The sequence below is a fragment of the Oncorhynchus masou genome, chromosome 1 (assembly GCF_036934945.1).
Source record: "Oncorhynchus masou masou isolate Uvic2021 chromosome 1, UVic_Omas_1.1, whole genome shotgun sequence".
Lineage (NCBI taxonomy): Eukaryota > Metazoa > Chordata > Actinopteri > Salmoniformes > Salmonidae > Oncorhynchus > Oncorhynchus masou.
The window spans coordinates 41,099,721-41,113,867 of NC_088212.1; the positions used below are offsets into that span (position 1 = coordinate 41,099,721).

At 42.3% G+C, this 14,147-nt stretch overlaps 1 protein-coding gene across 3 annotated transcripts in view; it reads right to left on the reverse strand.

Moving 5' to 3' along the window:
• Nucleotides 1–271: 271 nt before the first annotated feature.
• dock8 (dedicator of cytokinesis 8) overlaps nucleotides 272–14,147 on the reverse strand; it is an 84,736-nt gene continuing 70,860 nt past the window's right edge. For all 3 annotated transcript variants that reach the window (XM_064971788.1, XM_064971780.1, XM_064971796.1), the window contains 11 exons: nucleotides 14,016–14,116; nucleotides 13,499–13,691; nucleotides 13,135–13,278; nucleotides 12,582–12,713; nucleotides 12,316–12,450; nucleotides 12,121–12,207; nucleotides 11,746–11,982; nucleotides 11,434–11,577; nucleotides 10,155–10,261; nucleotides 7,778–7,948; nucleotides 272–5,330 (listed from right to left, as the gene is read on the reverse strand). In XM_064971788.1, the coding sequence (XP_064827860.1) occupies nucleotides 5,279–5,330; nucleotides 7,778–7,948; nucleotides 10,155–10,261; nucleotides 11,434–11,577; nucleotides 11,746–11,982; nucleotides 12,121–12,207; nucleotides 12,316–12,450; nucleotides 12,582–12,713; nucleotides 13,135–13,278; nucleotides 13,499–13,691; nucleotides 14,016–14,116 (1,503 nt within the window). In that variant the 3' untranslated portion in view covers nucleotides 272–5,278. The remainder of the gene's footprint in view (nucleotides 5,331–7,777; nucleotides 7,949–10,154; nucleotides 10,262–11,433; nucleotides 11,578–11,745; nucleotides 11,983–12,120; nucleotides 12,208–12,315; nucleotides 12,451–12,581; nucleotides 12,714–13,134; nucleotides 13,279–13,498; nucleotides 13,692–14,015; nucleotides 14,117–14,147) is intronic.

Below are 14,147 nucleotides of genomic sequence, written 5' to 3' on the forward strand. Positions count from 1 at the left end.
TTATCTGAATATAGCAGAGGGGTATACTACGAATCTAGTTAAATCTGTAGGCCTATTCGGGATGTTCTAAATTCCAATTCAGGCTTCCATGTAACTGAAGGAGGATATTTATTCAACATTTTAAGCTAATGACGAAAGTATATATATTTGCAAGAATTGTGGATTGTGAAATCATGAGTTCTCTAGTCTAGGCCTATGCTAAGTCTAATGATAGTGTAGTGATAAGTGGAGCAATAATGACCACAGCAAAGATGTAGCCTACACAATTGCATGGCATTGATATGCGTGCTTTATAATTCATTCATATCCAACATTTTCAATAAAGCACTGATGAACAACAGATTAAAAATACCACAAAATGAAAAACAAGGGTTCCAGTGTTTATTGGTAGGCCACTACCTACAGTATGTCCTATACTCACTTACTGTACTATTATGCAGCTACATTGTAACAGAACACAGAATATAATGTGAATGAATACCCATACGCAGAGCCATATATTAATAGATGTCTCTTTGCCCATAAGTATTTCTAATCAGAGTATTGCGTTTTCCCAGTAGTATTACAAATGGTTTCTCTATTCGTATACATGACGTTCTACCTCATGACATCAACATTAACAAACAAGATTAAGAGCCTGGGCAAATACTTGAAACCGGTCTTGTTGGTACAGTAAACATAGATCGTAGGATGTCTTTATTTTGGCACCTAATACAATTTTTTCAACAACAAAAACAAACTTTATATGTGCATTGGCTTTGTCACATTTAGTCATGGTAAACAACATTGTTTCAATATTGTTATTGCCAGCTAAAGTGATGATACTGTATATTATCTAAAATATATATTTTCATGAATAAAATAAAATGTATCATAACTGTAAACATTTGTATTTTCATTCTCTGATGTGTCGTCTAAATAGCATTTCAGTCTCTGTGTACGTACAGATTTGCCATTTAGGTTTGGTTGGTGATGGCATCAGTTATGATGTATATGTGCCTTGATGCATTTGTGAACTCATAATAAATTAATCTTTGTTAGTATCTACATAGACATAATAGGCTAACAAAAAAATCAAAAAATGATATACACACACACAGTTGAAGTTGGAAGTTTACATAAACTGAGTTTAAATGTATTTGGCAAAGTTGTTTCACAATTCCTGACATTTAATTATAGTAAAAATTCCAATCATAGGTCAGTTAGGATCGACACATTATTTTAAGAATGTGAAATGTCAGAATAAGAGAAAATTATTTATTTCTGCTTTTATTTCTTTCATCACATTCCCAGTGGGTCAGAAGTTAACATACACTCAATTACTATTTCGTAGCATTGCCTTTAAATTATTAAACTTGGGTCAAATGTTTTGGGTAGCCTTCCACAAGCTTCCCACAATAAGTTGGGTGAATTTTGGCCCATTTCTCCTGACAGAGCTAGTGTAACTGATTCAGGTTTGAAGGCCTCCTTGCTCACACACGCTTTTTCAGTTCCGCCCACACATTTTCTATTATTGACTTGTTGTCCTTAATTAAGCCATTTTGACACAACTTTGCAAGTATGCTTGGGGTCATTGTCCATTTGGAAGACCCATTTGCAACCAAGCTTTAACTTCCTGTCTGATGCCTTGAGATGTTGCTTCAATATATCCACATCATTTTCCATCCTCATGATGCCATCTATTTTATGAAGTGCATCAGTCTGCCACAATTGGGATGGTGTTCTTCGGCTTGCTTTTTCCTCCAAACATAACAATGGTCATTATGGCCAAATAGTTCTGTTTTTGTTTCATCAGACCAGAGGACATTTCTCCAACAAGTACAATCTTTGTCCACATGTGCAGTTGCAAACCATAGTCTGGCATTTTTATGGCTGTTTTGGAGCAGTGGCTTCTTCCTTGCTGTGCGGCCTTTCAGGTTATGTCCATATAGGACTCATTTTACTGTGGATACACATATTTTTGTACCCGTTTCCTCCAGCAAATTCACAAGGTCCTTTGCTGTTGTTCTGGCATTGATTTGCACTTTTCGCACCAAAGTATGTTCATCTTCCTGAGCGGTATGATGGCTGCATGGTCTCATGGTGTTTATACTTGCGTACTATTGTTTGTACAGATGAATGTGGTACCTTCAGGCATTTGGAAATTGCTCCCAAGGATGAACCAGACTTGTGGAGGTCTATGATTTTTTTTCTGAGGTCTTGGCTGATTTCTTTAGATTTTCCATGATGTCAAGAAAATAGACACTGGGTTTAAAGGTAGGCCTTGAAATACATCCAATTGACTCAAATTATGTCTGTCAGAAGTTTCTAAAACCATGACATCATTTTCTGGAATTTTCCAAACTGTTTAAAAGGCACAGTCAACTTAGTGTACGTAAAATTCTGACCCACTGGAATTGTGATACAGTGAATTATAAGTGAAATAATCTGTCTGTAAACAATTGTTGGAAAAATTACTTGTGTCATGCACAAAGTAGATGTCCTAACCAACTTGCCAAAACTATAGTTTGTTTACAAGAAATTTGTAGTTGTTGAAAAACAAATTTTAATGACTCCAATCTAAGTGTATGTAAACTTCCGACTTCAACTGTATATAGTACCAGTCAAAAGTTTGGACACACCTACTCATTCCAGGGTTTTTCTTTATTTTTACTGTCTTCTACATCGTAGAATAATAGCGAAGACATCAAAAACTATGAAATAGCACATATGGAATCATGTAGTAACCAAAAAAAGTTAAATAAAGTAAAAATATATTTTAGATTTGATATTTTTCAAAGCAGCCATCCTTTGCCTTGATGACAGCTTTGCACACTCTTGGCATTCTCTCAACCAGCTTAATGAGGTAGTCATCTGGAATGCATTTCAATTAACAGGTGTGCCTTGTTAAAAGTAAAGTTGTGGAATTTCTTTCCTTCTTAATGCATTTGAGCCAATCAGTTGTGTTGTGACAAGGTCGGGGTGGTATACAGAAGATACCCCTATTTAGTAAAAGACCAAGTCCATATTATGGCAAGAACAGCTCAAATAAGCAAATATTAATGATGGACTGTCATTTCTAAGACATGAAGGTCAGTCAATCTGGAACATTTCAAGAATTTTGAAAGTTTCTTCAAGTGCAGTCGCAAAAACCATCAAGTGCTATGATGAAACTGGCTCTCATGAGGACCCCCACAGGAAAGAAAGACCCAGAGTTACCTCAGAAATTGCAGCCCAAATAAACGCTTTATAGAGTTCAAGTAACAGACGCATCTCAACATTAATTGCACAGAGGAGACTGCTTGGATCAGGCCTTCATGGTCAAATTGCTGCAAAGAAACCACTACAAAAGGACACCAATAAGAAGAAGAGACTTGCTTGGGCCAAGAAACACGAGCAATGGGCATTAGACCGGTGAAAATTTGTCTTTTGGTCTGATGAGTCCAAATTTGAGATTTTTGGTTCCAACCGCCGTGTCTTTGTAAGTAGGTGAACAGATGTTCTCCGCATGTGTGGTTCCCACGTGAAGCATGGAGGAGGTGGTGTGATGGTGCTTTGCTGATGACACTCTCTGTGATTTATTTAGAATTCATACTTGACCAGCATGGCTACCACAGCATTCTGCAGCGATACGCCATACCATCTGTTTTGCGCTTCGTGGAACTATCATTTGTTATTCAACAGGACAATGACCCCAAACACACCTCCAGGCTGTGTAAGGGCTATTTGACAAAGAAGGAGAGTGATGCGAGTACTGCACCAGATAACCTGGCCTCCACAATTACCCGACCTCAACCCATTTGAGATGGATTGGGATGAGTTGGACCACAGAGTGAAGGAAAAGCAGCCAACAGGTGCTCAGCATATGTGGGAACTCCTTCAAAACTTTTGGAAAAGCATTCCAGGTGAAGCTGGTTGAGAGAATGCCAAAAGTGTGCAAAGCTGTCATCAGGGTGGCTAATTTGAAGAATCTAAAATATATTTGATTTGTTTAACAGTTTTTTGGTTTTTACATGATTCCATATGTGTGATTTCATAGTTTTGATGTCTTCACTATTATTCTACAATATAGAAAATAGTTTTTTTTAAAGGAAAAACCCTTGAATGAATTGTCATGTCCAAACTTTTGACTGGCACTGTATATATATACGGAGTGTGTACAAAACACTTGGAACTCTGTCCATGACATAGCTTTTACCTGGATTTAATTTATCAGTCTATGGTCCCTTATGGATGTCACTTATTAAATCCACTTCAATCAGTGTACATGATTGTGTATGTGTGCCATTCAGAGGGTGAATGGTCAAGACACATTTTTTAAATGCCTTTGAACATTTGTGCGCCAAGAACTGCAACGCTGCAGGGTGTTTCACCCTCAACAGTTTCCCGTGTGTATCAAGAACGGTCCACCATCCAAAGGACATCCAGCCAACTTGACACATCTGTGGGAATCATTGTGGTCAACATGGGCCAGCATCCCTGCGAAAGGCTTTCGACACCTTCTAGCCCCGACGAATTTTGCCCTCAGGATGTTCTGAGGGCAAAATGGGGTGCATCTCAATATTAATGTTTTGTACACTAAATATATATCAAATATAGCATTACGAGTTAACTGGAGAGTTCTATTTTTACAGTGTGAGAGTCTATAGAGTTGCACACATACAAGTGCAAGTCCAGGAGGACTTTTGCAGAGAACAGAGTGATTTATCATCAGTCATTTAGTATGAGTCAGATTTCAAGCATTCCTTATCAGGACACTTACAAAAAGAAAACATGTTCCCTTGTATTGTGGTGCACGGGCACGCGCACGCACGCGCACACACACACACACACACACACACACACACACACACAGTCCCTGGCCCTGCAAGGACTATAATGTGGGACTTTTACCCTTCTTTCTCAAACCCACAGCAGTTTGCAGCATCGTTAGGACTCACAGTAATCATAGAACTCAGGAGAACTAGCAATGTAAAAAAAACGGATAAATGCCAAATTTGCTCAATATTGCACATTACCTGCTACGTAATGTGCTCATTATGGTCTCACACAATGTATTTGTGCTTCTTGTAAAAAAAGAAGAAAAAAAAGAAACAACAAGCAATGACAATGTATTGCAATGTTGTGTTGATTCAGACATGATTGTAAGTCCTCCATTGTGTAATCATGTGTGTACTGCTCTTCCATGGTGAATGAGGACTGCTAGCTCCCTTCTCTTCTTCGCCTCCTTTTCTACTTTTACAACATCCTTACTTCTCCGGCCTCTGGAGATTCTCTCAGATAGATAAATCTGTCCTTCTCAGGAGTTTTCCTCCAGGGTTCTGCGGAAACTGAGCCGTTTGATGGAATCTCTTTGAAGGGGAGAGCATAGAGGGAGAGGAGGAGAGGATGTGACTGTTTAATTACATTTGCATGGTGGAATAGGCAACATTTTAAAAAGAAAATAATACACAGCAACTGTCACATTGAGGACAGAAGCAAACCGAACTGTTGATAGGGTGAACATTCAATTAAATGAAGCATTCTTATGAAACAGATTCAGGTATCAATAGTGTTCCAAATGGAACGCTAGTTCTTATATATTTACTCCTCCATTTTTGGGATGTAATTTATATGGAGCTGTCTACCGCTCGCATTCATGGAGCTAAAGAAGGCACTTTGAACTGCTGAAACACTTCATGATGTATGTGCTGCTTTTGTAATTGTAGTCATTTTTATTTAATTTTATCCCTTAGGTCCTCGGGCGGGGCGGGACTGGGGGGTGTTTTGTATGTTTGTATTCATGTTTGCTGGCAATTATTATTACCAAACAAAAAACAAAAAGAAAAATGCGCTGGAGGCTACAGTCAGAGACGGCAGAATGATTTTTGAACAACGGGTGCACTGTTGTTGTTGCCTAATATATATTGAACAAAAATATAAAACGCAACATGAAACAATTTAAGATTTTGCTGAGTTACAGTTCATATTAGGAAATCAGTGAATTAAAAATAAATTCATCAGGCCCTAATCTATCGATTTCACATGACTGGGCTGAGGTGCAGCAATGGGTGGGCCTTGGGAGGGCATAGGACCACCCACTTGGCAGCCAGGCCCACCCACAATGGGAGCCAGGCCCAGCCAATCAGAATGAGGTTTTTGCCACAAAAGGGCTTTATTACAGACAGAAACACTCCTCAGCACTCTCCACTCCCCACACCCCCTCAGACAATCCTGCAGGTGAAGAATCCGGATGTGGAGGTCCTGTCCTGGTGTGGTTACAAGTGGTCAATTTGACCATTCAATTTTCTGGCAACAGCTCTGGTGGACATTTCTGCAGTAAGCATGCCAATTGCAAACTTGAGACATCTGTGGCATTTTAAAGTGGTCTTTTATTGTCCACAGCACAAGGTGCACCTGTGTAATTATCATGCTGTTTATTCAGCTTCTTGATATGCCACACCTGTCAGGTTAATGGATTATCTTCACAAATGAAAAATGCTCACTAACAGGTATGTTAACACATGTGTGCACAACATTTTAGCGAAATAAGCTTTTAGTGCATTTGGAAAATTTCAGGGATTTTTTATTTCAGTTCATGAAACATGAGACCAACACTTTACAAGTTGCATTTATAATTTTGTTCAGTGTAGCTATGTTTCTGCTTATACTGTATTTCCTGATATTTTGGTAGGCTATCTGTTAGTCAACTTAGATATATGCAGCTTTTCTTCTGTTATTATATGTGGCCTTGAAGACTAAATAAACCATTGCTCACCAGAATAATGTCATAAATGATTGAATGAATGCTTCAATCTAGTTGACATCGGTAAAGTGCTCTGTCATCTCTGCTTCTTTCGCGGAGCAAAGACTTTTAGGGACCGGGGAGAAAATCCAATAACTAAGCCCAAAAATATGAAAGATTTTCTGTTTAAAATCTCCAAATTACATCAGTTTGATTGATTGTAAGGAAATACTAAGCTGTGAAGACAACCCAACATGTTTCTGATAGTATTTCAAGCCACACAAGATTTCAGTTCGGCCTGGATGCATATTTTATCAGATTTTATGATAATGATGGCACCTCTAGATACGGTCCCCAAATGCACATTAGCATTCTCTCAAAATGCTAAAGGAAAGAAATCTTATTTCTCCCCTCCTGTTCCCGAGTCAAAATGTTTTTGGTGTATCATTTTACTGCAATAAATGCTTCATCCTGCAGGAGTTCTGTGTGAAAGGTTATAGACCTACAGTCAGTGTCCAGATTTCATCTAAACAGTAGGCTAAAGTTCCCTTGACGTGCATTAGACCTATTTGAAGTCCCCGTCTTGTGACTTTGGTATTTGTGTAGCGGCTCACAATCAATACATAACATAGCCAGCACTGCTATCATCCTCTTTTATCATGTCACCAAATCTTTCCCAAACATGACCTTTCTGGCCCTCCCTCCTCTTTATTTTCCATTTTGCAGCTTTACCCGTTGTCCTTTTTGCCTCAGTGGCTCAAATGTTCACTTTTTCTGCCTGTTCCCAAAAGCGGTTTCGCAATTGGTGTGTAGGTATTTGGCACACGTAAAGTTAGGCCCTAAAGCTTAGGTTTATGCACTAATGGCACAGCCCAAAAATAATTTAAAGAAAATGTAAACATAGCCTGCACAAGAATTATACAATTTCATTTTTTTTTTTTACATATTTACTCAACCAACCGCTACCCACAAGCCCTTCATCCACACAATATTTCATGACCCTAAACCCGCCCGCCCCACAGATACAACCGCAGGGACTGCGGGTTAGGAGTCAACCCTCGCAGCACTAGTTACCTGTTCTCCAAGCGTGGTTTGATGATGGGTTTGTAGAGCTCGGGTATCTTCCTCTCCAGCATGGGCCGCAGGTTCTCTCTCAGACGGTTGTAGTTCTTCTTCAGCTCCTGCTGGTACTCCTTCTGGTCCATCGTGATCAGGTGCTTGTTCTTCTCCACAGCCTCGCCACACCTACAGAGGAACAGTGGGGGGGAAAAGACATACTGTGGGCTGTCTCTCAATAGTCTCCTCTCATCTCCTCCTGAAAAGTCATTTCAGGTCAGTGATCTTTACGGAGGACTTTCTTATTATTTGTCAGAGTCAATTCATTTAATTTCCTTATTTTCTATTAACGGATTCCAGTTCATTTCCTGAGCTGACAATGTGACTGACATGGATTTGACCCCAAATCTGTCCACATTGAAATGTATAAATGTTTTCACCTTATTAAAACAACCCCCGTGTGTCCATCTGTATTTGATTGGGGCTTTCTCCGAGCCTTGCCTCTTTACTACGGGAATGCTCGAGGAAGAAATGTGTCTTGTAGTACTGTGCTGAGAGTGGCAGGGAGTAGAGTGACCGACGACCAAACAAACTAGCCTGAGGTTGAACCTCATTCCAGAGAACAGGGTCATGCCTGCATTCACAATTACAGCATGCATAATGGGCGACAGACAAACGAGGCACAGGGAAATGGAAAGACGAGGATGCTTAAAAAAACAAGCACATGGTTGCACTTATCTCTCCCTTTTAGTGCAAGTAATACGGAAAATGTAATCTAACGGTATATGGTAAATGCATAGGGACTGCTGGAAAGACGGGGGGAAACAAAAGCATTTAAAAACCTTCAATGTGCTGTAGCTAGCAACCATCGCCCTTCCAGCGCAAATAGCAGGATGATAAGTGGATACTATATAAGGAGCTCGTGCCAGCTTGCATGGATTATGGAGAAAAATAAACATTTTTTGAAATTACGGTAAATATTTGCCAGCCTGCTTGCAGGAATCAAGGCATTCGGAATGTGGCATGAGGGTTCCAAAATGAAAGCCACCTTTCGGAGGCAAACGATACGTTCCCACGCGAGGCACACACTCTTGCACACAGGGACACACAGACACACACCCTGGACCAAATAACCGCATCGCCTGCCTCATTCGTTTAGACGGTTGGTTTAAATTATTTGTAAAATATTCTAAATAAAATTGAACTCCCCAGGCAACAATAAAACTTTTCTGTTCCATTCAAAACCAAATGCAGCTGAATGATATTAAAGGGAAAACAACTTTTATTCATTTGCCCAACGGGAAATGAAATACCTTGTTGTGTTGTATTAAATCATGTTTTAGTTACCTGACTAGCTTCCTTTAGTATCACCTATGAATGTATTCCAGTAATAACACATTACCAAGACTGAGATGCTGTGTGTGCATACAGTAGCTGGTTTTACTGTCATTTGCTTGCTTTTCTATTTCCACCATGTGGCAGTACTATTTTAGAGTGTCCTTTTCTATTTTCACCATGCGACAGTACTATTTTAGAGTGTCCTTTTCTATTTCCACCATACGACAGTACTATTTTAGTGTCCTTTTCTATTTCCACCATACGACAGTACTATTTTAGAGTGTCCTTTTCTATTTCCACCATGCGACAGTACTATTTTAGTGTCCTTTTCTATTTCCACCATGCAACAGTACTATTTTAGTGTCCTTTTCTAATTCCACCATACGACAGTACTATTTTAGAGTGTCCTTTTCTAATTCCACCGTGCGACAGTACTATTTTAGTGTCCTTTTCTATTTTCACCATACGACAGTACTATTTTAGTGTCCTTTTCTATTTCCACCGTGCGACAGTACTATTTTAGTGTCCTTTTCTATTTCCACCATGCGGCAGTACTATTTTAATGTCCTTTTCTATTTCCACCATGCGGCAGTACTATTTTAGTGTCCTTTTCTATTTCCACCATGCGGCAGTACTATTTTAATGTCCTTTTCGATATCCACCATACGACAGTACTATTTGAGTGTCCTTTTCTATTTCCACCATACGACAGTACTATTTGAGTGTCCTTTTCTATTTCCACCATACGACAGTACTATTTGAGTGTCCTGTTCTATTTCCACCATGCGACAGTACTATTTTAGTGTCCTTTTCTATTTCCACCATACGACAGTACTATTTTAGAGAGTGTCTGTGCTTCAAGACACCCCTAACACCATTAACGCCGAAATGTATATTCCACCAAATACTGTATTCGTGCCAGAACTGATAACGAGTGCACACTTTGGGGAAAAGATTAGAGAATCGGACTGCAACCAAAGCAAGTCAGGGTTTCTTAGCTCTCATTGGCTGGCTGGTGAGCCATGGGTTTCTCTGTGGTGTTTGGCTTGGCTCTCACCTCATTATGAACTCTTTGAAACACAGGCGCAGTTTGTTGTGGTGACGGAAGAGCTTGGGGTCCGCTGGGATCTCATTCAGAAAGACCTGGGCCACCTCCAATGGTCCCTACACAGACAGACAGACGGGAGGGAGGGACAGAGGGGAGAGAGAAAGAGGGAGGAGAGAGAGCAAGGGAGGAAGAAAGTGTGTGTGTGAGTGTGGATGATGAATGCCTTGCTTTCAGTAGAGGAAACTACTTCCTAACAGAAGGCTTAATAATGGCCGTGTCCCAAATGACACTACTTTTGACCAGAGCTTCATATATTCATAGGCCATAAGGAACGGGGTGCCATATGAGACACGGCCAATGTGTCCAAAGGCCACGATGTTCAGCCAAGAGATCAGACGAGAGACCCCGGATTGGCCTGCTGTGTGGCTAAGGTCACCCCTGAACCCTGCCTACGAGCAGCCATTTTGGCTCACATTCGTTCCCTCTCTGGGATCTTGTTATTCTAACTTCTAATCATCCTGAAACCACTGCACATTCGCGTGACACCGGGTCATGCCAGGCATAGCAAACGAGCCCTGACGAGCATTCGAAGCAGAGGTGCTAGGCTAGGGCCTGGACAGACAGACGGACCGACGGACATAGAGGGGGGGGGGAACTGTGCCGCTCTACTGATTAGGCCCAGGGCTGTGTTTGTTTATGGACGGCGTGAGCATTAAGGTTGTGTATACAGTCAGCAGGTGAAAGCAGGGGTTGCTGTCAGATTAGACGATCCAAGAGAAAGCTGGGGCCTGATGTTGTAACTACATCATTACTCTAGTGTTTTAGCCAACGTTTGACGGGAGCTGTAAGCCATCAGATCAAAGGGTTTCCGCGTTTAGCGCAGACATGAAAGGAGAGGTTGTGAATTAAGGTTTTAAAAACGAATCAGCAGAGGCACTGTGCAGACGATGTTAGGGTTGAACCGGACTCTTTGATGTGTCATGTCTCCCACCTGCTGTTTATCGTCACGTAAACTTACAAGACTGGATGCTTCCTCTAGATTCATGAGGATTCAGGAGAACACAAACGATTGCCTGCTATATACACTATGCGAACCAATTCAGTCGGCTTTTCAAACTTGGTTTTTGTCTTTATTTGTTGTGTGGAGTCGAGGAGTAACTTTCAATAACTGAGTAACAGCAATAAGTCAGAAATAGCTCTATGTTAAACTGCAAATGCAGGGGGAGAAAAGACAAGAGGCAAGGAAAAGACTCCATTCTTAGGGGCCAAGACAGGTGGCTGGAGGTACCTGGTTGACAGTGGCTCCCACAGAGCCCTGTAGAAGCATCTGGAGCATCTTAGCATCGGGCTGCTCCCTGTGTGTGGCTACTGCTAGCTCCCTGGTCTTCTTCTGCATGTCCTCAATGGCCACCTCAATGGGAGTCAGGTCAAACTGGAGATGGGAGGGGGGGAGGAGGGGGGGGGGTGTTAGAGGAAGGAGAATGAAAGGGGGAGTGTGCGAGTTAGATTTAGTCTTTTTGCCTAAAAGTCAGTAATGATCAAAAGGCAACAAGGGACCCGGGCATTGAGAAGCTGTACTCGCTCAGTTCCACCAGCATACCTCTTCTTTCTGGATGACGTTGATGCGTGTCTTGACGTAGGGAAAGGCGTGCATGGTGGTGAGGATGGTCTTCCTCTTGTACTGCTCATTGAGCTCGCCGCGCGGCCGCCCGGCCTTGGTGAAGGGCGTGGTGTACATGAAGCGGCGCAGGTTGAAGTTCTTCTCAAAGTTGGTCAGGCGGTTTTTCATCTCATAATCGTCAAAGAAGGGCTCCACATAGGTGATCTGGATGTAGGCCTGGGGGGGGGTTGTAGAGGGTGTAAATGAAGAGCTGCATCTTGTTGTTTGACATATGCAAGTCGGAGAAGGTAGTGAAACGGGACTCGACAGTAATGACTCGGCGTTGACTTGGTAGTGTAGTGTCGTATACTGTACCTTGTTAGCATCCAGTTTGCTCCTGTCTATGCCTTTGGAGTCTTTGATCATCTCCAGGGCGTCTCCAAAACACTGACTGTAGAAGTTCTACAACAGCAATGCATACGGTACATGTGAATAGATTCAGTACTTATATCCTTACGGTAAAAGCATGCACACAACGGTGCGCACACACACACACACACACACTCTCACCTCCAGTCTGTGGGATATCTCTGGCAGGTGGGTGATCCCTGGCTCCTTGTAAACAAACTCTCGTTCGTCCAGGTCTCCAAACCTGGCCCCATAAAATCCCACTCGGAAATATGTCCCAAACATTCTCTTATGGCCCTGCGATGACAAGACAAGCACATGAAAGAGACTCGGTATTGTGTATAAAAATAAATACAAATGAAATTAAAGAGGCTATTTTCATTGTCAGCATTTCACCATGAAACGCTAGTCCATGCGGCTGTCTGTACCTTCTGAATGATGTTCTCGAAGGCTCTCTGGAGTTTGTGGTGAGCGGAGCCCAGCTCCCGGAAATCTCTGTGAGCCTCCAGGATAGGCATAACGATCTTGTACACCTCATTCACTGCCTCATAAAGACCACCCTGAAAAAAACCCAGAAACGACACTCACAACATACACTACAGACACCTGATCGTCATTCCAAAATCACGGGCATTAACATGGAGTTGGTCCCCCCTTTGCTGCTACAACAGCCTCCACTCTTCTGGGAAGGCTTCCCACTAGATGTTGGAACATTGCTGCGGGGACTTGCTTCCATTCAGCCACAAGACCGTTAGTGAGGTCGGAGCACTGATGTTGGGCGATTAGGCCTGGCTCACAGTCGGCGTTCCAATTCATCCCAAAGGAGTTCGATGGGGTTGAGGGCATTTTAAAAAAGGGGCGTCCACATACTTTTGGCCACGTAGTGTACGATTGTTGTGCGTTTATATGCGCATGTCCTCCACTCAGTGTGTGGGTGTGTGGGTGTGTGTGTGTGTGTGTGTGTGTGTGTGTGAGACGTACCTGGCTGAAGAGTTCTGCTGCCTGCTCCAGTAGGACCACCAGCCCACCAGTGGTGAAGTATCTCCCCGAGCAGACTCCATCTTCGTCTGGGGACAGGACGTCATCGGACACTGCCGACTCCTCCAGCACGTTGGGAGAGATGTTCTGCACAACCAATCAATCAGACTCATCCAGCGTATTACAAAAGGGAACCAACCAATCAAGTGTTACTGATATAGCGTTTTTTTACTAAAACATCTGTCCCTAAGTGACAGCAGCCAAACAATCTATATATTACGTTTTCAGTGTACAGTTCCCCCTTCTGGCCACAGTCAACATACCAACATTCCAGATTCAGTATTGTGTGTTTGTGCGTGTACCGCACCTGAAAGGTGACACTGCCCACAGGTAGGTATTTGTGGTCCTCCAGCATGCTGAGGTATTCAGCCACCAGGGCCGCAGCGTGGACCAGACACATGGCCGACTCTGTAAAACACTTCCTGTTCTTGTGTTTCTCCGCCATGTTCTGCAGCCAGGTCAACCTCAGGTCAGGCGACGTCTGGTAACCCTTTGCTATCCTGGAGAGGGGGGGTGAGTGATGCCAATTTCTTGACCCCTGGGGAGGGCTGGCGGTCAGTTTTAGGTAGCCCAACGTAAATTGAAGCTTTATCGGCCTTTTACAGATGCAGAATGTAAGCAGATGACCCGTGCACTGAGAGAGCATGCAGTCACACCCACACACACAACCTGCATGTATTTACTGTACATACACAAACCCAGATCACTGTACCAAACTGCTACCACATGGTTTCCATAGTGAGAAACAAACAGAGGAGAAACAACCAAACCACAGAGACATAAAGCAGGAGTCTCTGTGTGTGTGTGTCTGTGTGTGTGTGTACCTATACATGAGGTCCATGAGCATCTCTGGGTCTTCTTGGAACTCTCTCATCTTCACCGTGTCTGACAGGATACTGTTCAGGTTCCTCAGCAGCTCATCAACCTACACAGACAAGGGCTGGGGGTCGATCTCA